This window comes from Girardinichthys multiradiatus, chromosome 1 (genome assembly GCF_021462225.1).
Source record: "Girardinichthys multiradiatus isolate DD_20200921_A chromosome 1, DD_fGirMul_XY1, whole genome shotgun sequence".
Classification (NCBI taxonomy): Eukaryota; Metazoa; Chordata; class Actinopteri; order Cyprinodontiformes; family Goodeidae; genus Girardinichthys; species Girardinichthys multiradiatus.
Window position 1 is genome coordinate 15,820,241 of NC_061794.1, and position 25,115 is coordinate 15,845,355.

The window sequence follows — 25,115 nt, forward strand, 5'->3', positions numbered from 1 at the left end:
CCGACAGTACCACTAAGAGAGCCCTTAATGCAGAAGTCTTGTAAAACCTCTGCCTTTGAGCTTAAAACTGTCTTGTTAGCCTGTATCTGTGGCTAAATGAAGGGGACTAATGTGTTAATAACAAACTATAATAACCTAACCTTGTTATTAATAAGGCATCATGTTTTCTTTGAAAACTGGAGATGCTCACTAGTCTATATAAGGCGACATATTGATCATTCTAGGCTTACCCATGTCTTTTTCAACATGACAGTTTAACTGTATGTCCTCTTACTTTGTTCCTTTGCTTGGAGTTACAAAAGGCAACAGTTGTATCATGAAATTAGTCTGGAAAATGTTTTTATAAGTTACCACAATTTTTTTCATTGAATACACATTTTAGAAAAACCTGTTGAGATTGTTTATAGTTGTACAACTGCTACAAATGAGTCAACATTTAAGTCAACACTTGTATTTGCTTTGTGGGCTGCCAGAAAATGCTACCTGTCACTTTGGTTTTCTCTTAGTAAGATTGAGCTTGTAGATACAGATCAGCAAGACAAATGAATGCATAAAGTAAAGAATGTGCCTCCAGGAATTGTGATCTTTCACTGTGAAACAGGGAGCAATGGGCGGGTGGTCATACCGAGCCGAGGGTTGAGTCGGTGATGGTAATGAGATTCTTCCAGGAGTCTGTCCTGTGCAGTGGTTTTTTCAGGAAAGTTGTTAGAATTTTAAAAATGGCTTGCTGGTGCATGTTTTGACCGGGTCCATTATAACACTGGAGGAGCTGCATAGATCCAAACCTCAGTTGTGGAATTGTGTTAATGATCAGCTTTGTGCTCTATAACTCTAGCTTTCATGGCTGATTCTTTGCTCAGATTAGACCACAATGTAATTTTTGGGCTACATGCAAAACGTGAATAACAATTTCAACACTTCACATCCCTTGAACACCGCATCCCCACTGTAAAACACAGTGGGGGCAGCATCAGGCTGTGGGGACACTTTTCTTTACCATGGACAGGGAACATGGTTGGCATTAATGGAAAGATTACAATAAAGGAAAATCTTGGAAATAAACTGTTAAACTGTAAAAGACATGAGACTGAGGACCTGGTTCACCTTTCATCTGACAACACAGCCTTTTGTTTCACTTGCTCCATCCTCATCAATGATCAGCCTTTCACCTTGACCTTTTTAAGAAGTGGGGGAGCAAACTTATTTTGTAACTCCAGGACCAGAAATCTCACTCTTTGCACTCGTTAGTCCATTATGGACAAGTAAAACAAACCCTGTTTAGTTTGTCTATGGAGGTTTTTACATCAGAACTTGGATATTCTATAAGTGTCCTCAGCATTTTGCTCTGTTTGAAGCTAACACTTTGCATTGTGTACTAGTGCATTGTGTTTAATTATAACACAGTAATAAATGTTAATATTTTCTTCATCTTGGATTTGACTCAAATTATTCTTGTTTTACTTTTTTCCATCAATGTAACAACTCTTTTTTTTTTCTTATAGGTTAATAATTTGCCTTTGTTGACAAAGCCAAAGAAACGAAGCTCTGAAGTGAGAACCATCAACTTGCGGTCCATTATTTGAGGAGCTGTTTTGCTCTGAGTAACTGTGTTTGCCTGGTGGTGTTCCTCTCTGGTCAAACCATCTGAATTAAATCTGCACCAGACGGACTTTGGGAACCCCATCTTGACATCTTTCCTTTGACCCTGGTGACATTGCAGAGGACACAACCTCTACTGCTCTCCCTTCAGACAAACTGTTGGGTCGCCACCAAAGGAATATGTGCTAGAGGCTGAACATCTGCTATAAACAACTGCTCAATTTTGAGTGTGGAAGATGAGCAATGAGGATGAGTTTTACGATGCCGTCACAGGTGAGGTCTCTTTACCTTCTTGTTTTCTCACTTCTATGTACTGACATGCTAAAACCTTCAAAACATCCTTTGCTTTGAGCTGCTCCGTTTACAGGTTTCCAAAGTTAATAATTTCCCTCAATCCCACCCTATGCCCAGCATCCTCTTAGTCACAACAATCATCTGCATGTCCTCTTTCTCTACATCACAGAATCTTCTCTATGGACTTCCTCCTTTCCCTCTTCCTACCAGCTCCATATCAAACAACCTCTCCTCAGTATTTTCACTATCTCTCCTCTGCTCATGTCCAAACCATCTCAGGCCATTTTCAGATTTGAGATTAAGATGCACCCTGACACATTCAGGAACATACAGACAAAGTAAAGTATTGGCATTTACACTTGCTGTTATAATGTTTGCTGAATGACAATAACTTTGATGCGATTGACTTTAGATGCAGGAAATAGTTCGATAATCGTCTATTAACAAGCTTAATTATGCAGCCTAGCAGAGAAAAATAGGATAAATAATGTGACTTTAAGGAGATCAGCAACAGCACAGATTTCACTCCACTGAAGCTCTGCCACCTTTAACAGCTGACAGCATGCTGTTAGCTGCTTTACACAGCTTTACTGTGGACAGAGCACTGTGTTATCAAGTGACTAAACAGGGCTCAGGGTCTCAGCCTTGCCTGGCCTCACTAATTTTGTCTCCAAACCACCCAACTGGAGCTGTCCGCCTGATATACTCATTTCTAATCTTGTCCACTTTAATTTGCAACTTTGCCATCCCCACATCTGTTCCAGACTTTGTGTTGTTGCCACTGTATCCACGCTTTTCATTAGTGCAAGTCTCACTGCCATCTGTTAAACCTTCATGTTCCAGGCTATCCTTCTGTCACAAATCTCCCCCTTCGTACACACTCGTACCTCTTCCATTAGCGCTGTCCCTTGTTTAATCTCGTAGTCATGAGACAAAAGCAAAAGTTTAAAAACCTAGTCGATTTCCAGTAGGCTCAACTTCTGGCTGGTATTCTGCAGGGTTCTCTCGGGAAAGAAAAGAGAAATATAAACTGCAAGTGGAATTATTTTCATGCGCATCTAACCCTGAGGCAGTAACTCTAGCTGTCTCTGTTATCGAAGGATAATACCATCCTCTGTTATCTAATTTGTTTCAGCCTGAACATCAGTTCAATAATTCAGAAGTAGGTCGTCTTGTGGTCATGATCGCTGTTACCAACAACAACTGAGATGTTGCTGCTCTAACCCCAAATTTCATAATAGTAACCAGTTGAATTCAAAATTTTTAAGTGGATTTAAGTTAGTTGTTAAACACTTGCTCATAACATATGACTGTTTCAAAGGTTTTTTTAAATTAGAATTTTATGCAATGTGTAAACAGAGATCAGACAATAGTCCTCTAAGTCAGTGGTTCCCAACCTTTTCTGATTTGTGTACCCCCTGAGTCATTTTTTATACCAAGAATGCCCCCTCTCAGTCAAACGTAATAGCAAAAATACAACAAATCATTATTAAATAAAAAAATTATTTTATTTAATCTCTTTAACTTGAATATTTATTTATATTTATTCTTTTTAGCTCAAATTAAACATAAAGATAACTCTGTTGCCGTGAAAGTGAATACGTATCTAAATAAAAACAAAATCAACATAAATAATAAACCTGCAGTTGTCATAACGAAAACTGGAACTCTTTTGAATAAGTCCCTAATAAACAGACACTTAAACTTAAAAAATTAGGAACAGAACACTTAACAAAAACTAGAGAAATTAGCATTTCCTGCGAAAATGCAGTGTGAATGCTGTAAGCTGAATGTTTTTAGCTGAAACAAGCTGAAACTGAATGCAGAAAATCGGCTGAAATGTAATGAATTAGAAGAAAACTGAAATATTAAACTCCTTTTGAAAGCTTGCAGAAAATTGCTAAGGTTGACAGCAGAATATCAGCTAAAATCTGATAAATTACCGTAGTAGAAATAGCAGAAACATTAGCAAAGAAAAACTCTCATCTGATCTGTTTTAGACTATTAGCAAGTTTCAAAAACTGAGAAAAGCTAGAGTGTGCACTCTGACTGTTGGAGAATTCCGTCATTGGATTACATTGTAAAATTGAAATCTTGTGAAAAGTTGCATAAAATTTAAGTCGCGATTTTAGAAAAACCATAAGAGATATCAAAAAGCTGAATCATTTTAAGATAGCTTAATGTCTTGTGACCCGTTTAAACTTCAAATGGAGTTTCTAGCTGAAAGTATGTGGAAGTGGTTAGCTGTGAAAGAGCGCAAACATTTTGCTGAATTTTGATGAATGTTTGAGATTTTCCATTCATTTCAATGGGCTAAAAATTGGCACAAAAAGCTGAATATTTTAAAAAGAATAAAAAATATTACTAAAAAAAGTAATTTCTTCAATTACCTAAGTGAGCTGAACATTTTAAAAGTTGAATGGCTGAAATAGCACAGAGTATGAAGGAGGAGATAGGTGCCAAAAAAAGTGTTAGATATATGGAATAATAATAATAACTAGAAAAATTGGCATTTCCTGCAAAAATGCAGTGTGGATGCTGTAGGCTGAATTTTTTAGCTGAAAGCTGGCAGAAACGAGCTGAAATTGACTGCAGAAAATCTGCCGAAATGTAATGAATTACAAGAAAACAGAAATGCTAAACTCATGTTTAAAGCTGGCAGAAAATGGCTAAGGTTGACATTAGAATATCAACTGAAGTCTGATAAATTAGTAAAAATAGCAGAAACATTAGCAAAGAAAATCATCTGATCTGTTTTAGTGGAAAGACTTTTGGCTATAAAATAGTGTAAAAGGTGAAGTTACCTCAAAACTAGTTGTTTAAACAGTTGTTGAAATGCAAGAACTGACAAAACCTATCTAAAGGGAAAATGGTAAAAGGTATCTCTATGTCTCTACATACTGCCATTTAGGAGATTGGACAATTTGAAAACAACCCTTTTCACTGAAATTCACAGCCCTCCCTTTTTGTATTGATCCCAATGGGTCAGGAGGTGTGACATGCCTGCGCTCAGGGAGGGTTTTAAAGAAAACCATAAAACCTACGGCAATGACACTTATATTTCCTGAAAGCAGAAAGGCAGAGCTACGTTTTGATGCATACATTACTTCTGTAGAGTGAAATATGTAAGAACAAGAGCGATTTGTTTGTGAGATTTTCCATTCATTTCAAGTATAAAAAATATTACTAAAAAAAGTCATTCCTGGAATGTCCTAAATGAGCTGAACATTTTAAAAGTTGAATGGCTGAAATAGCACAAAGTATGAAGGAGGAGGTAGGTGCCAAACATTTTTTAGATATATGGAATAATAATAATAAAGAGAAACAGGAACACTTTACAGCATTCACACAATAATGTTTAGGCTTACTATAGTTTTACTTTGTTTTCATCGCTCTAATCAGATATCTGAGATTGCTTGTCCTTGGTAAGCTTTGATAGATCAGCAGAGTAGAAACAGCTGTTACTTTTCTCTCATCTTGCAGATGAACAGTAATGACCCCACTGCTCTAGTCTTGTAGTTGTTTTATTGTGCCTTTTTTGCTCTTTTGGTTGATAAAAGCTTGGTGTATTTTGTACCTGGATCCTAATAAAGCATTATACATCCAAGAATTATCCATACTAACTGGGGATATTTACCAGTCATCTTGGAAAATAAATATTAAATGTTTTTACGTACCCCTGCATTGTGCTAACGTACCACTAGTAGGGGTACGGGTTCCCCTGGTTGGGCATAACTGCTCTAAGTCAACATTCAGGATTGGACATAAACTGTCATCCAACCATGTAATGAGTCCCTGATACTTTATTATCATTTCTTCTGATCATGTGTTTTATCACAATGCGGTTTTATTGATGTGTAGTCGTTGATGGTTTCTTTTGATAGCATTTCATTATTAGCGTGACTTACCCTGTACATGTTCCCTGTAGGGTTAGGAGACCCTTATCCTAAGTATATTTCTATAAAATAGTCGTCATTCCAACATGTCCGTCTATGACATAGAATTGGACTTTTTAAAAATGTTAAAAGGGAGCTACTTTGCTGTAATACTTTCAGCTTCCTGTAATTTACTGACGTCTATTTCTCTGTTGTAGCAGCCTGAACAAACAGCCGATATGACTCTATATAGAACACTTTCCTTCTTTTGTGCTTCCTCTGACAGCTCAATGCTACTAAAATAGCTAAATCCGAGTCTTCTTGCTGTAATAACATCCCCACTGAAGAGTGTTGCTGTCAGTGTTACTTGGTAGCACTTGTGCATGGTGTACTCACTTATCAGGAAAAAAGATTGGATTTTTAGGTTCTGACCAGCCGTTTCTTTTACAGATTGTTACTACCTTTGTTTGTCACTCAAACGTTTATTATTTCAACTAGGTTCCCAAAATACTGCCACACTATAGATGTTGAAGTGGCGGAGTCATATTCAGTGCTTATTTTAACTAGGTCACTTTGAAATGAACTGGATAGCATTTCATGAGAAAAATTAAGAATGCTGACACATCTTAACATCGGGAGATCTTGTTCTTCTAAACGCATCTGATGTTTGCCACCCGTTCTATTTTCTCATGACAAGTAATCAAATTTTTCTGTTCGTGAATAGGTGACCGTTGTGTCGCTAACATGACAAAGAGTGCACACCTTGTAGTTTTTGATATAACACAAAAGCTGAAACTCCTTTTGTGTATTTAAAGTTAAGGCCTCACCTTGCTCTGAACTCCACCCTGCTGCATATTTTAGGATGGACAGTAGGCCAACAGTTACAGTGTTCTATGACCTTGCTGTATTAGTTGTGACTTAAACGTTTCATTGTTAAATCCTCTTTCATGTTTTATTTTGCTTTAAAAACATAAATATAAAAGAGAACAAATGACTTTTACTGATCCCCACTGCTGTTTTATGAAGGGATGAGTCACTGTAAACTGTTTCAGGCAATCAATAAAATTTGCTATTCAAATCTGAGCAAAGGTTCCTGATGCAAAGCAGTATGCACAGTGCTGTGGATGACTGTGCATAACATTGGAAGATCCAATGTTGCAAAGAAAAAAAAAAAAACTGCTCAAATATTTAATCTGTTGTCAGCTGCAGGTAAGATGGTAGATATTTGTGAATTTGTAATCCAACTATTTGAGTTTTCCATTTTTTCATGGTTGCGCAGACCATTGACTCTGTGATACCTGACTGTGCACTGTCTGAACTGGGTCATTTCTTGCACCCCGCAGGCCTGGATTCAGATGAGTCATGTGAAGGCTTGTCTGAGGCCAGTTTCAAAGATGCCAGAGGGTTTGGTTGCAGCATTCAGAAGAATAATGGATCAGTACCACAAGAGAACGGCATCAAGAAACACAGGTACAGCTTCATTCCTGCACCTCATTCCGCCCTGTGTGTGTTTAGATTATGCTCGCTTCACATGCTAATACAGTGATTATTCTGAAACCAATATTATGACTCAGGATTGAAAATATCATCAGTTTCTTATTTTTAATGTATTTATTTTCTTTTTACATGAAACTGTCATGTAGTTTTTTTGTAGTCCTTTGAAAGGTGTGGTATAAGAAAAAAGCAGAGATGATTTTAGCACCTGTCATTATAAACTGACATCTGCATTTGGCAGATGTTGTGAATCGACTTTCACTTGTTGTAATGAGGTGATGCCCTGTGGAAAACTACCACTCCAAGAGTGACAGGCCTTGTTCATTTGAACTAATCTGTTTTTCCACAGTCATAGTCTGAGGGTTAATGAGGGTTGCCTAGTCATGTTACATATTTTATTCTGCTGATAAACTTCAGAGATTGTATCATCGCCTTATCTACATCCTTGTTGTTTCGTCTCTTCTTTTTTTTCTCACTTCAGGACATCTTTACCAGCATCCATGTTTACCAGAAACACAGTCAGCATCTGGAGCATCCTAAAGAAATGTATTGGACTGGTAAGTCCTAGTTTGTTGCATTTCTACGCATAAAAAACAAGATACATAAATCAGTGTAAGCATTAGTCTTAAATTCATAAATGGAGTCCAGTCCACTATGGGCAAACTGATAGACTGAGGAAATCTTTCATTGCTGCTGCTGTCAGACTGAACCCCCCCCATCAAAATAGATTTGGTATAATTCTGCTGAGATATTTGACCTCTTCCTATCAGAAAAGGTGGCGTTAAGTTGAACTGGTCTATTTCCTACCATTCACTCAGCTTTTTGGTAAGGTCAACATTAAAATGTAATGTTGGCCTGCTTTATCTATTCCAAAACCAGTTTTTAGATGTGTTTTGGGTCATTGCCTTGTTTAAATATCTAGTTGCACCCTAACTTTTAGTTTGTGCTGCTATTAAAGAACTTGGAGGTTCATTATTGTATCCACCAATAACACTGGCAGCGAAACAGACCTTTAGCATGATAGTGCCATCACCATGCTTTTCAAAATAGAAAAACTCAGTTTCATATTTTTCTGTTACAGTATTCCTATACAGCCTTTGCAAAGTCACCGCTGGCAGAACACATCTCAGAGGAGATAACACTGTTTTAGAAGTGGTTAATTAGTAAAGCTCTGTGCCCAGAGCTCAGTGCACTTATCTTGCAAAAGGTGTTCATAATGAAACGCATTCTTTGTCTGGGAGCTGCATTTAAGACTCCTGATGTGGACATCAGCTCCGGTCCAGTGAAATCAGCTTATTAGACGTTGCATGTTTCCACCATCGCTAATGATACCAAATCTGTGAGCCTGCAGCACATGGAGGATGCATAGTGAGTATGTACTAGGAGTGCACAGCAGCATTGTGTTTGATGTACCACACCATGAAAGAAACTTGTTGCTCAGCCTGCAAACAGATGTATGTAACTATTGCACATATAAAGCAGCATAGATGCTCCATCTAGCACCAGCTCTGTCACAAACTGCCACAAAAATAAGCTTATGTATGTGCCATGCCCAACAAAAATAATAAATCAAATAAATATCATTTTACACTAGACAATGTTGCAGCTTATAAACACTGAGGTCTTGAATTGTTTTTTATTTATTTGTATTATTTAGCTTTGAGAGCGGCTGCAGATCAGGAACTTTTCCCATCTGAGTTACAGCTAACTAACTGAAGGGTTTGCTATGAAGCTGAAGACTATGATATTATTTTTCTCTAAAACAGCCTTATAAAGTAAATATAAAATTCTCTGAAAGGTGAGAATAAAGGTTTTACTATTTTCACGGGTTATGTTTTTTTTGATGAAGTACCACACAGTTATTGCTTTCTTTGTTTACCCGTAGCTCTGTTACAGACAGACGGGCATGCATCACCATGTAAACTGGGCAGCGGTGTGCTTCCCAATGATATGCCTGCTAAAAAAATCAGAAATCTTGTCCCATAAAGACAAACTGCCCATACATTGAAAAAAAGAGGCAATAATTAGCAGAATAATTGGCAAGATGATAAAATCAGTTGACCTCTAGCTGGTACAGAGCTCAAAGGTTTGAAGGAATTATTTTGACCCTTCCAAACATACTTGATGTCATTGTGACCAAATAGCTCAACAATCGTCTCATCTGACCATGAGACTTTTCCCCAGGAGGTATTTGTCTTGTCAGATGCTAATTTTTTGTCTTGTGTGGTCCAGCCAATGGGAAGTCAATGTAACTCCTGCTTCACTTTGGATAATCAGAGCACCTTTTTACAGCAGAACAAAGTTGAAAACATCTAAAAATTCAAAGGATTTCACACAATATTTGCTGTCAGCTCAGGTGAAATGGTGTGTTTTTAAAAAAAATTATTATTATTATTTTTTTTTTTACAGGAACTGTCCAAGATCACGATGCCCATTAGCTTCAACGAGCCTCTGAGCTTCCTGCAGAGGATCTCAGAATACATGGAACACACTTACCTCATCAACAGAGCCTGCTCGCTGTCTGACTCCATAGAGCGTATGCAGGTCAGAGAAACATGCAAACCTCCCTTTCATCGTCTACTTAAACTGCTTTACACTTCCATCGAATATGTATGTCAAGTCAGTGCATGGTCTTTAGATTGGACAAGTGCCTTGTGTCTTGGTAATCAAACTCTGATTTTACCAGAAGACCTGTTCATTTATTTCAGCTTGCAGAGTTTTTTCTAATAACCAAATATAAAAGTGAACCCCCACCTTAGTTTTCAGGCAACCTTCTGCAGCTTACTGACTAAAATCCTCCATGCTAACATGGTCTGTTTCTGTGTTTTAGGCAGTAGCTGCTTTTGCTGTTTCAGCGGTTGCATCTCAGTGGGACAGAACTGGAAAACCTTTCAACCCACTGCTGGGAGAGACCTTTGAACTCATCAGGTACAACACATACATGCACACAGAAACCCACCTGATCATCTTTGAAGCACAAACCTCATCACCAGTTATTTCGCTTTATTCCTCCACTCTTCTACAGAGAGGATCAGGGTTTCCGGCTGGTGTCAGAGCAGGTGTCCCATCATCCTCCAGTCAGTGCCTTCCACGCTGAGAGCCTCTCCGGGGACTTCGTCTTCCACGGCTCCATCTATCCCAAACTCAAGTTCTGGGGCAAAAGCGTCGAGGCAGAACCCAGAGGAACAATCACACTAGAACTTCTCAAGTGAGACATCTAAGCTGTTATGGTTCTAGATAAGAATGCTTATTTAATTTGTTCATCATATTTTCCCCTTTTTATCACTTCCCCCCTTCTTCTGTCATCCTCAATCATTTCCTGTCCTCTTGGCTTCACCCCTTACTTCCTCTCCACCTGCTCTTACCTCCAGGCACAATGAAGTGTACACATGGAGTAACCCTTACTGCTGCGTGCATAACATCATCCTGGGCAAGCTGTGGATAGAGCAGTATGGCACAGTGGAAATAGTCAACCACAGGTATATAAACAAGTACATTACATTTTTCTTTAAATCACCAAAGTAGTAAAGAAAACAGTGTCGCTGATACAGTTAGGTATATTACTGCAGTGTTCTTCACACTCCTTAAAAGTTGGGATATAGCTTTTTTGATTTTTCCAGGACTGGATAAGTTTCAAAAAAGGAAATTTAACTTTCATTTTCGAAAGGATAATAATATAATAATACACAAAATGTACCAAAGTTCACAAACTGTTTTTTTTTTTTTTAGGATCTTCATTTAGCAAAGGATACTCCAGGGCAAGAGTTAGTTTTTTTTAAATAGAGCTGATCCATTTTAGTCCAGATGCTAAAATAAACCTATGAACTGGCCCTTTACCTTTACTTTGATAATCAGAAACCATGAAATAATGTTGTTTCAGTTCTTCAGCCCAACTACTGTTTAAGCAATTTAGAGGCTAATGTTTAGTACTTCAAAATGTTCTAAGACCTGCAAAAATCTACACTCTTACACCGGACAATTTTGACATTAAAACCTGTTAAAGTATAAAAAAGGCTCTGTTTACAGAACCATCGGACTACAGTCGGCCATATTCACTCTCCAGCTTAAACCTATAAATATCCTCAACTTGGACTCAACCAAATGAGAGAAACTGAGGCACAGTTTTTGTTTACTCAGATATTTGAGACTGCAGCCTGTTTCCTCACTGTGTGCCCTCTCAAACAACACCTCCTTTAGTCTGTATTCGTCCACGGTAGCTCTACAAGGCTCTGGCTATCTTTGCTTATGCCTGGTCGTGTGTTGTGTTCGCACAGTTGCACTGATTCACACCGCGGGCGGTGAAGTACACTCACACTGTTTACTGTTGCACTAACTGGCTAACAGCCTGGGAAGCGCAGGGTTTTACACAGTCTGGAAAAGTTTAGAAATTTCTTTTACTGTTTTCCAGGTTTGGATAACTATGGAAAAGAGAAAATTGAATTTGATAATAATAATTTTTCATTTATTATGAATAATTTTCTAAAGGATAAAAATGTGGATTTCTAAAAATATGCAATAAAAAAAGTATAAAATAAATAGATAAATGAAACACTTCTGAAGGAGTTAGAATTGCTATTTATTCTATATCAAAAATGGTCGAGAAGATGTTTGCGGTGTGATGTGGAGCCCATTATTATGCCTAGCATCAGTTCTTTTAATTTTGACCGCTGAAGGACCCGAGCTGAAACTGGTTCTACTGCTACATTAATGCTGTACGTCGCGATAAGCAATAAATCAGTTAATTGCATGTTGAATTAAAATGAGCTCCATAATTCCTGTTGGCATGCTTGTTTGTTTCCTTGTGTCTCCCTCCCTTTCTACCAAAGAGACTGGATAACAAAGGGTTTCACTCTGGTGCATCGATCCCGATTCACCCCTCCCCCTCTTGTTTACTTTGCGTATGGAGGAGTGAACTCTTCTGTCAGGTGTAGTATCAGAGTGTAGTATGAGAGCCCCGTGAGGAGTAGCAAGCCAGAGACACGCTAGTTGAGAGATGAAATTGGTATCAAAGGCAAAAACAACACCTGCAGTGTGGGAGCACTTTGGATTCAAACAGAATGACTGTGCTGAACCGCTTAACCTGCATGTCACATTTGTTGTAAAACAGTAGCAGCTGAATGTGGCAATACAACAAACATACATCTGTACATAAAACATAATCATCCAATGCTGGGAAAACAGACTACAACCAGGCTGTCTCCATCTTCCCGTCAGTCCACCATCACTAGAGCGTTTAATCTGCCGGACTAAAGTAGCTACAGATACATATATGGCCTGTTGAGTGCTTTTGTTGTTAGTTTGCTCTTTTTCTTCATAAAACTGTCAGTTTTGCCTATTTTTCCTGTCTGAGCCTAATGATTCATATGTTTTGAAGGGCAGTTTTGTGTACAAAGGCTTCATAATCCAATTTATTCATTATTTTTGGTTGTTTACTTATTTTGGATATTTAAAATGTCTTCCAGTTCCAGTGTTAAATGTTTTTTAGTAATCAAAGTTCTTTTCTAACAACAGTTCAGGACTTCCGAACTTTTGTTAGAAACAACAGGCTTAACGCATAGATCTTTATTTGAACTTAATAGGGCAAAACCATTGTTGTCCTGAGGAAATGTTAAGTTTGTCTTCACTTTCTTTGCCTGTTTATAGCCTTGTAGTTCAGTCAGACTCCGTAAGTAATGGCTGTTCTTCCTTCTCTTCTTTTCTTCTGCAGCACCAGGGAGAAGTGTGTGCTGAATTTTAAGCCGTGTGGGATGTTTGGCAAAGAGCTGCACAAAGTAGAGGGATACATCCAAGACAAGAGGTTAGAGAATGTTTGCATCAACTCAAACTTCATTCTATACTTATTTTTAAACGGTTGCTTCTCAGTGACTCAATGCAATCTGCTGGGTTTCACTAGATAGAAAACTTTTTAACCGATTTGAATAATAAACTGAATTTGACTCCATTGTTTCATAAGTTGGATCAGTTGGAATGTATGTACTTGACTTGGAATCTGTTTGATTCGACTGAACTGACTTTGTAAAGTGCCTTGAGACAACATTTGTTGTGAATTGGTGCTATACAAATAAACTGAATTAAATTGAATTATCTGATCTACTTATCTCAGTTTACCACTTGTCTTTGTTTACTTTATCTCATGTTTGTTTTCTCTCTTTACTAAAAAAAATCCTCTTGATTGTCTTTAATTTATTTTTATGTTTCTGTCCTGCCTCTTTCTTCTCTTGTCCCCTTTTCATCCCAAATATGTGTCTCTACTTCCTTTCTCTCCTTTTTTCTGTCTAGTAAAAAGAAGCTGTGTGTCATCTATGGTAAGTGGACCGAGTGCATGTGGAGCGTCGACCCGCAGGCCTACGAGACCTACAAGAAGTCCGACAAGAAAGGCGACAAGACCAAAAAGAATGTAAGAATATCTGTGAATTTGACTGTCTGCTGCGTTCTAAAGGAGCTGTCTTTATTTTTTCCAGATTATGGTAATTGTTTATGTAGATTTAGTGTAATAATGCTCAGTTAAGTTAATTTTGTTTTGTTGGTGTCCTCAGCTTACTCTGTGGTCTTATTCAGGTAAACCAAAAGGTTTATGTAGACTTGTGCTGCTTTTAGTGTGCTCATTCCTATATTGTGGTGTGTTAAGTTCACAACCCATGTAGCCTACAGATTTAGACATACCACTAGCAGATTACACAAAGTAATGATGAAGTAGACGCGCCTGCCAGTAGAGCCTGTTCACAGAAATCATTTTTCCAGTGAGATCCAGTTTATACCGGCAAGTTTGAAAGCATTTCCTTTCCTGTACAGTAAACATTACACTAGAGTTACAGTACAGTTGTTATTTTCCAGGAGGAGCTTCAAAAAGCTGAGAATGATGAAGCAGATGACATGCCCGAAGTCCAAGAAACAGTGTCTGTTATACCAGGCAGCACTCTGTTGTGGAGGATAGAGTCCAGGCCGGCACACTCTGCTACGGTATCTGTATAAAGCTGCACATAAGGCCATAAATAAAAAATGTCTATGTACAGTACTTCCTGAAAGTCAGTCGGCACCATAGAATAAAAGATTTGTCAATTTAGTTAAACACAATAAGGTATTTTAAACAGACAAAAGATGATTGGGGCTTTGCTAACTGGGCCCGTTTCCATTTACCTTCCTCAGATGTACAACTTCACAAACTTTGCAGTGGCTCTCAATGAGCTGGAGCCTGGCATGGAAGCCGTTTTGGCCCCCACCGACTCCCGCTTCAGGCCCGACATCAGAGCTATGGAGAATGGTAACATAGGTAAAATGATTTAAAGGTCTTATGTTACTTTGTCTTGTTATCCAAAAGTTTAAAACAAAACAATTGATTTATTTTTGTGTGTACAGGTCCTTCTCAAAATATTAGCATATTGTGATAAAGTTCATTATTTTCCATAATGTCATGATGAAAATTTAACATTCATATATTTTAGATTCATTGCACACTGACTGAAATATTTCAGGTCTTTTATTGTCTTAATACGGATGATTTTGGCATACAGCTCATGAAAACCCAAAATTCCTATCTCACAAAATTAGCATATTTCATCTGACCAATAAAAGAAAAGTGTTTTTAATACAAAAAACATCAACCTTCAAATAATCATGTACAGTTATGCACTCAATACTTGGTCGGGAATCCTTTTGCAGAAATGACTGCTTCAATGCGGCGTGGCATGGAGGCAATCAGCCTGTGGCACTGCTGAGGTCTTATGGAGGCCCAGGATGCTTCGATAGCGGCCTTTAGCTCATCCAGAGTGTTGGGTCTTGAGTCTCTCAACGTTCTCTTCACAATATCCCACAGATTCTCTATGGGGTTCAGGTCAGGAGAGTTGGCAGGCCAATTGAGCCCAGTGATACCATGGTCAGTAAACCATTTACCAGTGGTTTTGGCACTGTGAGCAGGTGCCAGGTCGTGCTGAAAAATGAAATCTTCATCTCCATAAAGCTTTTCAGCAGATGGAAGCATGAAGTGCTCCAAAATCTCCTGATAGCTAGCTGCATTGACCCTGCCCTTGATAAAACACAGTGGACCAACACCAGCAGCTGACACGGCACCCCAGACCATCACTGACTGTGGGTACTTGACACTGGACTTCTGGCATTTTGGCATTTCCTTCTCCCCAGTCTTCCTCCAGACTCTGGCACCTTGATTTCCGAATGACATGCAGAATTTGCTTTCATCCGAAAAAAGTACTTTGGACCACTGAGCAACAGTCCAGTGCTGCTTCTCTGTAGCCCAGGTCAGGCGCTTCTGCCGCTGTTCCTGGTTCAAAAGTGGCTTGACCTGGGGAATGCGGCACCTGTAGCCCATTTCCTGCACACACCTGTGCACGTTGGCTCTGGATGTTTCTTCTCCAGACTCAGTCCACTGCTTCCGCAGGTCCCCCAAGGTCTGGAATCGGCCCTTCTTCACAATCTTCCTCAGGGTCCGGTCACCTCTTCTCGTTGTGCAGCGTTTTCTGCCACACTTTTTCCTTCCCACAGACTTCCCACTGAGGTGCCTTGATACAGCACTCTGGGAACAGCCTATTCGTTCAGAAATGTCTTTCTGTGTCTTACCCTCTTGCTTGAGGGTGTCAATAGTGGCCTTCTGGACAGCAGTCAGGTCGGCAGTCTTACCCATGATTGGGGTTTTGAGTGATGAACCAGGCTGGGAGTTTTAAAGGCCTCAGGAATCTTTTTCAGGTGTTTAGAGTTAACTCGTTGATTCAGATGATTAGGTTCATAGCTCGTTTAGAGACCCTTTTAATGATATGCTAATTTTGTGAGATAGGAATTTTGGGTTTTCATGAGCTGTATGCCAAAATCATCCGTATTAAGACAATAAAAGACCTGAAATATTTCAGTTAGTGTGCAATGAATCTAAAATATATGAATGTTAAATTTTCATCATGACATTATGGAAAATAATGAACTTTATCACAATATGCTAATATTTTGAGAAGGACCTGTATGTCCTGGTTTCTTTCAAAGCATCCTTGGTAATGTACTCCTTGTTTTTCTTTGCCGTTGTGCAGACGAGGCGAGTAAAGAGAAGGAGAGACTGGAAGAGAAACAGAGAGCTGCCAGGAAAGAAAGAGCCAAGCAGGAGGAGGAGTGGACAACTAGGTAGCAAACAGACAACTAATCCACACATGCACTCAAACAGAACTTCATACATTTACTTTAAACAGCGCTCACCAAACATTCTGCATCATGTTCCACCTAAGAAAATACATTGCTGAGAAAGAGGTGTTTGTCCCCTTACCCATTTCTTTTGTTTTTGCTGTTTTGCTAGATTTAAATGTTTTAAATCATCAACAAGTTTTAATATTGCATGAAGTTAACCTGAGTGAATTCAGAAAAGCAGTTTTCAAAAGATGTTTTTATTTATTAAATGAAAAAAGCTATCCAAACCAACCTGGACCTCTGGAAAAATGTAATTGTCCCCCTTGTTAAAATCGTAAATTAACTGTGATTATACTACATTTTTAGGAAAGCTGAGGTCAATTTTACAAGCAAACCCTGGCCTGATGTTTACCTGACCCGCAGATATAATAAATAATTTAAATAGAACCTCTTTGACAGTAGAAAGATCTGATGAAGCAACACATCATCATAATAAAGTAAAACCTGTAGGGAAACAAAGACATTGACATCTATCTGTCTGGAAAGAAGTATAAAGCCATTTCTAAGAATTTAGGACTTAACTAATTAAACAAAAATTAAAACCAAAGTGCTTATAAAGTCTCAAACCAATCCAATCAACTGGTAGGTACAACTGAAATAATTGTGTCTTAGGAACAGCAACATGCTGCTAATAGATGCATTTTTAAAGTTAGTCTTGGTGAACTGGTGGCCAATGTCAACATTTCTTCTGATAACCACTAGAGGGAGCCATTTAGCGAGTAAAGCCTTTAGCTGAAATGAAACATTGTTCAAACTAGATAGATGCTGGCAATAAAACCAACTCAGTATGTTTAAAGCTGTAAAGGTGAATACATTTAAAGTAACTTGTAACATTTATTTAGAACCATGCCCTAAAAAAAATAACGCCATCAGTTGTTTTTGTTTCAATTTAATAAGTAGAAAAAGAAAAACAGCTCCCGATATATGAAAAATATTTTTTTATCCCCAGTTCAACTAGACAATGTTATGAAACATCAAATATTAAATGTGAAATTCAAAACAATTAGTGATTACTTAAGCAGATTACCTTGTGTATTAATGGTGCTACATAAACTTGCCTAAAGCACAAAACGGAACAAAGGACCTCTGGTTGGAAAATGTAGTTATTTAAAAAAAAGATTAATGATTGAGGAAAATTAAAAGGCAAATTGTTTTATTAAAGCTGTTATGAAACAAACATAATGAAGATTATCTTAATGTGTACTTCAGGTGGTTCCAAATGGGCACCAACCCGTTCAGCGGCTCCCAGGAGTGGATCTACAGTGGCGGCTACTTCAACAGGAACTACCAGAACCTGCCGGATATATACTGATAGCCTGCTAGCATTCATCTTTCTTCCCCTCCTCTTCCTAGTCTTTAACCTGCAGTTTTTTTGTTTCTTTTTTTGGCCTGTCATGATGCAAAGATAATTGATAAAAATTTATACAATCACCTTTGATCCCATCTTCAACTCCCTGCCCTCATGCTAGGTGGTTGATGCACTTTAAAAGTTGAAAAAGAAGCCAAAAGCCTGCCGTAAATGAGACTTTTATCACTCTTACTTCAACATCTCGAAGGGAATTAACAACCAACAGATGTCTCTTCTCTGCCCAGCACTATACAGAGCACAATAATCACTTATTTCCAGGGCAATCCCAGTAGCAGAGAGCTGGAAACGTACTGATCCACAGAGTCACACGTACAGCCTGAATGTTTAACATCTTTGCAATTTTTTCTTTCAGCTGCCGCACGTCTCGGCAGTTGCTTGTGACTTATACATACATAGATAAATATATATATATATAAGTGGAAACATTAACTTGGACGTTGCAAACCTCATGATGGATTTGTGGATTCAAACGGACACCCAGTCAACAAGGAAATCAGGGATGTGAATGTTCCTTTGACTGAAGATGGATCTTCACCCTTTTGGAAACTCTAAAGGACTCAAAACATCTACAAATAAATGTAGAGGACATTATGCTCTGTAAGGAACAAATGAATACATCTACTGTTGGTTTGATCAGTTACATCAAGTAATATTTGCATCTCATATCCCTGAAACACTTAGTTTTTTCCATTTACTCACCCAATAATACAGAAGTGGCTTTAAAGTAATCCAAAGCATTCAGCTGTGGTTTCTTTGCATAAAGTGATTTTACTAACCAGGAGAACATGTTTGCAGGCTTGCTTTTGCAGGTCTTTAAAAAAAAAAGTGGTTCAGATGCTCGGTTTATACAGATTAAACTGAAACATAAGCGATTGGGGTTTTGGAAAATGATATCTAACAATAATTTTAAACCTGCAAGTTATTGGTGTTGTGTATATAGACTCACTCCTGTGCTCACACCACAATGCCGATGAAATCATAGTCTAAAAAAGATTTAAATCTCTATATCCACATTCAGTCCTTTTTTATAAGGTTTTGACATCAAATGTACATATTTAAAACTTCAAACCCCATCAGTTCTTGTTGGGCTGACAACAGGAAGACATTACTTTAAGTGGAAATCAGCACATACACATTAGTCATGTGAGTGTGTGTAAATATTTAGAAACACTCTAAATCATTCAGAAAGATCACAGGAGTTAATTTGCTGTGAAGGAAGGGAGAACAAGGTTATATGTTTGACAGAAATGATCTCTTAACATGCAGCTGCTTGGATCAGTTGGCTCAGGTGGTCTCTGAAGCTCACCTATGAAAACGCTCCTCAAAAAACATGGCGATAACCACCACTGATACCACAGAAGTTTAGATCAGTAAAACAAAAAAGGTACAAAGCAGGCAACCAAACAGTAAAATGTCTTCTTATCAGTCTGTGTGGTGCTACAGGTGTACTCATCCGTCCGTGCCCTGGGGTAGGTTATCTCATCCAAAATTGAATACGCTGAGAATAAACACACCTGTGAAGTGGATGAAGGCACAGGCTGATTAAAAGCTCCACCACTGGTTGGGTTTAATAAATGGTCAGACACGTGCTGCGGGTTTAAAACACTGTAAACGGGGGTTACTCTATGACTTTGTGCTTATCTTGCCTGCTTTGAGTCCTAATATTACCACCAGAAGCAGGAGACAAACTAATGCAGCATAAAATCATTCATTTTCATTCAAGCTTCACACGCCATACAGTTTCACACACTTCTGTGGATGACGTGCTAACTTCCAGCAAGTAAACATTTAGCAGAAAAGATTGGACTTTTTGATCACACATACCGGTGTATATTTATTTGAAATCTGGTTAAAAGGTTGTATTGCAGTGTGTTGAACCACTCGACACTAATACTAGTGTAGTTATATCCCGGCTCAGCCTAAGTTTTCACTCTCATCGTTTAAAACTATTGAATTCTTTGTGGTCTGTCTAATTGTTTTGTCTAAATCTTTTTTTTTATTTTTTATTCCTGTTTATTATTTATGGAGTTTTTGGTTTTAGGAGATAGTTGTTAAAAATCTGCCAGAAACGTGGTATGAAGATGTTTAATAAGCATTCAGACTGTAGCTGTTACATCTGTTTGATTGACTGGCCGGATGATGGCGGTTGGCTTGTAAAAAATAAATCATATTTCTGTTTAAAGAAACAAGCAAAAAAAACTGCAGTCATCGAATCCTGAAAATGTAATACTGATCAAATATTTAGATGAATAGTATACAAACAAGGACACCTGTTGGGTATTTTGACATGAATTTTGCTCCCTATACCAATTAAAATAGCTAATTATGTAAAAGTTACATGTATGAGTGCTAAAGTTCTACCAGTTACTCTGTTAACCTGTCATTTAACCAGTTCTGGTTCTCATGTTGCTTTGACTGCTCAGTTTTTCTGTCAATGTTTATATGTGTACATGTGCTGCACAGACGTAATCACAAGCAAAATGGCATATTATTTTGTGCAATTGATTTATTTTTATAGTATTTAAACAATTTCTTGTTTTCTGGTGAGAACATTGTACCAGATGTTTTATTTCGAAGTAGTGACTGTAAAAAGGTCTTAGCCATGCTCTAGACAGCTCAGTTGGTCAATGAACGGGCGGGGGTGGGGGGGGGGGGTCTGTATACTAATAAAATTCTAATCTCAGTTTTTGACTGTGGCTCATACTTTATTCAAATGTATCTCGTACATGAATAAAATGTCACCACAGTCTTATTGAACATCGCCTTCTCAACATCGATGATCTTCTTAAAAGGGATTTATTATTAGATTTGTTTCCGCTTGGGCATTAAAACATAACGTAAAGATAACATCTGTCACATTCATTCTCTTTGGGTTTTCACATTTTATCAAAACCACATGCATAGATGTATATTTTTGTTATTTTATCTGACAGATCAACACACTATAATTGTGAACTGAACGGAAAATATGTAGTTTTCTAGATTTTGAAGTGTTTGTGTTTGCTTTCAGTCGCCCTGAGTCAGTGCTGTTGGGGTATGTCTATCAGCTTTGCAAATCTAGAGATGGAAACGTTTGGCCATTCGTCTTTGCAAAATAGCTCAAACTCAGTTATGCTATAGATTCTCAAATGGATTTAGGTCTCTAAACTTTGACTGAACCATTTTAATGCATGAATGTAACTGTGTGTTTAGGGTCATTATTCTGCTTCAAGGTGAGGTCACGTTTTCTTCCAGTAATGCCCTGTGTTTACCTCAATCCACCTTTCCAACAACTGACCATCTTTTAAAGAAAAGTATCCTTCAGCATGATGGTGTCACAACCATGAATCACAATGGTGTGTTTAGGATGTTCCACCATGCATTGTGTTTTCTATGTTTGAAATATTTTTATAACATAACCTTGCACATAACTATTCCCCAGGCTTCTCTGCTGTGTTCTTTTATCTTCATCTTGCTGATAGTTCACTTCTGAGGCCAGCTGGATTTAAACTGAGATTAAATTATACACAGATAGACGCAACTAACCAAGTGACTTCTGAAGGTGGTTCTGTTTGAATTTATTTAGGCTTATCGGGGTGGAGGGTCATAAATCATATAAATTGCCACCCTTTTCAGATTTTTATTTATAAGAAAATTCAAAACCCTCCGCTGGCTTATGTTAACATTTAAACAAGGTAATCAAACTGATCCAGCTCCGATTGCCCTGCAATGACATCACGTTACTGTCAATAATGCAATGTGTTTTGTTTAGTGACGAGGTTAAAGCATACACTGTCTTTGTCACCACATGTAAAAGCTGCCTTAAAATGGTGATCTTTCTCCTGCTAAGAAGTGATTTTAGCATCTAGTTTGAAAATGAAGTATTCAATCTGCCTTATAATGTCTTAAGGTATTTCCTAATAATTATATTATCAACATCAAAGCACAGTGGGTTTTTTGCATGATGTGAGATTACAGTCTGTGCGCGCTTTGATCAGTTATGTGCGCATTTTGCCATGGTCAGGTTTGTGCGCGTTCAGCAGATGATCACTGACAGCGAATGAAGTGTTGCAAGGAGTTTTACCATAGGAGAAATATCATGGCTTTTGTTGGTCATCTGTTCTATCTATGCCTCCTTCTGGCCAAAGTGACAGCAGACATTTGTGAGTCCCAGTTAGCACCTGCATTTCAAACGTGCTAAATCCACACGCAAAAACTTCGGACGCAAACCGTTTCAGGCTTTGAAAATCGCATTGCGGGTGGTAAGGGATGACATGACACGCATTTCCTCGTCCCATGAATTTACGCGTTTGGATCGTTATCATATGTTTTGTATATTCATGAAGGCAGACACGCTAAAAAAGTTTGCGCCCACAGTTCCGCTGATTTTGCACACGCAATCCGATTACTACCTCGTTTATCAGCTTTGCTGAAGCAAACAAATTTGCGTGCGGTTTTATACACGCAAATCTTTTGAAGATCAGGCCCAAACTGTATATTTTTGGCCAGACCAGACCCTGTGCCACACCCAGTTCTCGCCTGAATTTCTGCTGCCTTTAACATCATTTTTACAACCGACCTGCACAGACAGAAATAAAGATAATGTGTTGACCTAAAAGAGGAACATTTCTGCTATTCAATTGGTTGTCTTATTGTACATCTAAAAAAACAAACTGATGATGTACTATAGATAAAAAAGGGCATTTGATTTGTACAGAATATTTTTTTATCTTATTCTTCAGTGATGAGATATTCCACTGGAAACTAAAGTGCAAATATGGCTCGGGATGTCTACTGATTGACATCATATTTTACTACACATAATTTAATTTACTAATGCGTACAACTCAACTTTTTTGAATGTTTGGACTGGATGGGTTGATGAAAATTTCCCGTTAAATGCTCTCAGAAATACAAATTAGAAAATTGTTTTACTCATTCCATTCTTCAGGTTTCATGTACATATTTAGGAGCTCAGGATGAACATTATAGCTTTACTTCGCAAAGGTTTATTTTCTCTTTGGGTGTAAAAAGACTTAGTTTGTCTTTTGATTATCCAAAAAATGTTTGCCATCGAAAATGTTTCTTTTTTTCCCTCTCAATCACCTCGAAGAAAGGCTGGTTTAAATCTTATTTGTCTGAAAGATTCCAGTTTGTTCATGTAAATGATAAATCATCTTTAAACTCCAGGGTTAATTGTGAAGTACTACAGGGTTCAGTACTTGGGCCAATTCTCTTTACTTTATATATGCTTCCAATAGGTCAAATTATCGGGCAGCATAGGATATATTTTCACTGTTATGCTGATGATACTCAGCTTTACTTATCCATAAATCCTGATGAGCCCAACCAATTGGACAGACTACAAGCATGTCTTGAAGACATAAAATCTTGGATTACTTTAAATTTTCTGCTTCTAAATTCAAACAAGACAGAAGTTGTCGTCTTTGGACCGGAGTCTTTAAAAAAGAAACTGCTTAGTCAATCACTTAACCTGGATGGCATTAAATTGACCTCTGATAATAAAGTAAAAAAACCTTGTTGTTACTTTAGACCAGGACATGTCATTTGAATCCCATATTAAACAGGTTTCTAGGATTTCCTTCTTTCATCTCCGGAACATTGCCAAAATTAGAAATATCCTATCTAGGAGTGACACTGAAAAACTAGTCCATGCATTTGTTACTTCAAGGCTGGATTATTGTAATTCGTTACTATCAGGATGTCCACAAAATGCAGTTAAAAGCCTTCAGCTGATTCAAAATGCTGCAGCAAGAGTTTTGATGAAAATTAAAAAGAGAGATCATATTTCTTCTATTTTAGCTTCCCTTCATTGGCTCCCTATTAAATCCAGAATAGAATTTAAAATTCTCCTCCTCACATATAAAGCCCTTAATGATTTAGCTCCATCATACATCGGAGATCTGATTGTTCCATATGTTCCTAACAGAGCACTTCGTTCTCAGACTGCAAGTTTACTGGTGGTTCCTAGAGTCTCTAGAAGTAGAACGGGAGGCAGATCCTTTAGTAATCAGGCTCCTCTCCTGTGGAACCAGCTCCCAGCTTTAGTCCGTGAGGCAGACACCCTGTCTACTTTTAAGGCTAGGCTTAAAACTTTCCTTTTTGATAAAGCTTATAGTTAGAGTGGCTTAGGTTATCCTGAGCTATCTCTGTAGTTATGCTGCTATAGGCTTAGGCTGCTGGAGGACATAATGACCACTTTCACTCTCTTTGCTACATTCTCACACTACTCTCCAATTTTGCATTATTTGCTGTTATTTCAGCTTTTAACCTTGTTCTCTCTTTTCTCTTCCTAGAAGTTACACCTGGCCTTACTCTGTGTCTTCCTGTGGCACCTTTCTGGAGAGGGGCATCGTCCGAGCTTCTGCTGGCAACAACTTAATGCTCACCCTCTACCAATGATCCACATAGCCCTGTCTTTTAGTGTTTAACCCTTTCTCTCTCCTAGACATGGCAATTGACTGAACTTTTACTGTAACTAATTATATGTGCTCTCTTTCAGACTCTAACCTTGAAAACTGGCTCAGAGTTTATCTGTTCTGTCTTTCTAGGTGAAACGACTAAAGGAGCTACATCCATTAACATTTAATTTTCCTTCCCATAGAAAGTACTCCTGGATCAGTGCTTCTTTGTTCTCTTTGTGTCTCTGCTCTGTTCTCTCAAACCCCTATTCGGTTGTGGCAGATGGCTGCTCACACTGAGCCTGGTTCTGTTGGAGGTTTCTTCCTGTTAAAAGTCTGTCCACTGACTGTCCACTGTCTCTACATGCTCAACCAGGAGGAGTGAATGCTGCAAGTCACTGACTGGATGCAATCTGCTGGGTTTCCTTAGATAGAAAAACCTTTTATCCAATTTGAATAAATAACTAACTCTGACTGCACTGTTCAGTGGTTAGGATTAATTGGAATGTATGTACCTGACTGTTGTGAAGTGCCTTGAGACGACATGCGTTGTGAATTGGCACTATTTAAATAAACTGAAATTATTTGAATTAAATTAATCAGTTAATCCACAATAAAACAGCAACACTGACAAATGGTGTTGTGACTACATTGGTAAAACAAAACGATAGATAGATAGATAGATAGATAGATAGATAGATAGATAGATAGATAGATAGATAGATAGATAGATAGATAGATAGATAGATAGATAGATAGATAGATAGATAGATAGATAGATAGATAGATAGATAGATAGATAGATAGATAGATAGATAGATAGATAGATAGATAGATAGATAGATAGATAGATAGATAGATAGATAGATAGATAGATAGATAGATAGATAGATAGATAGATAG

General features: G+C 38.0%; 1 protein-coding gene across 3 annotated transcripts in view; it reads left to right on the forward strand.

Moving 5' to 3' along the window:
• LOC124874525 (oxysterol-binding protein-related protein 2-like) overlaps positions 1–19,578 on the forward strand; it is a 30,339-nt gene extending 10,761 nt beyond the window's left edge. For all 3 annotated transcript variants that reach the window (XM_047375917.1, XM_047375924.1, XM_047375933.1), the window contains 13 exons: positions 1,503–1,872; positions 7,112–7,238; positions 7,744–7,819; positions 9,672–9,806; positions 10,093–10,190; positions 10,288–10,470; positions 10,634–10,741; positions 12,970–13,059; positions 13,542–13,659; positions 14,097–14,222; positions 14,409–14,532; positions 16,292–16,382; positions 17,652–19,578. In XM_047375917.1, the coding sequence (XP_047231873.1) occupies positions 1,836–1,872; positions 7,112–7,238; positions 7,744–7,819; positions 9,672–9,806; positions 10,093–10,190; positions 10,288–10,470; positions 10,634–10,741; positions 12,970–13,059; positions 13,542–13,659; positions 14,097–14,222; positions 14,409–14,532; positions 16,292–16,382; positions 17,652–17,754 (1,416 nt within the window). In that variant the 5' untranslated portion in view covers positions 1,503–1,835 and the 3' untranslated portion in view covers positions 17,755–19,578. The remainder of the gene's footprint in view (positions 1–1,502; positions 1,873–7,111; positions 7,239–7,743; positions 7,820–9,671; positions 9,807–10,092; positions 10,191–10,287; positions 10,471–10,633; positions 10,742–12,969; positions 13,060–13,541; positions 13,660–14,096; positions 14,223–14,408; positions 14,533–16,291; positions 16,383–17,651) is intronic.
• Positions 19,579–25,115: the final 5,537 nt, after the last annotated feature.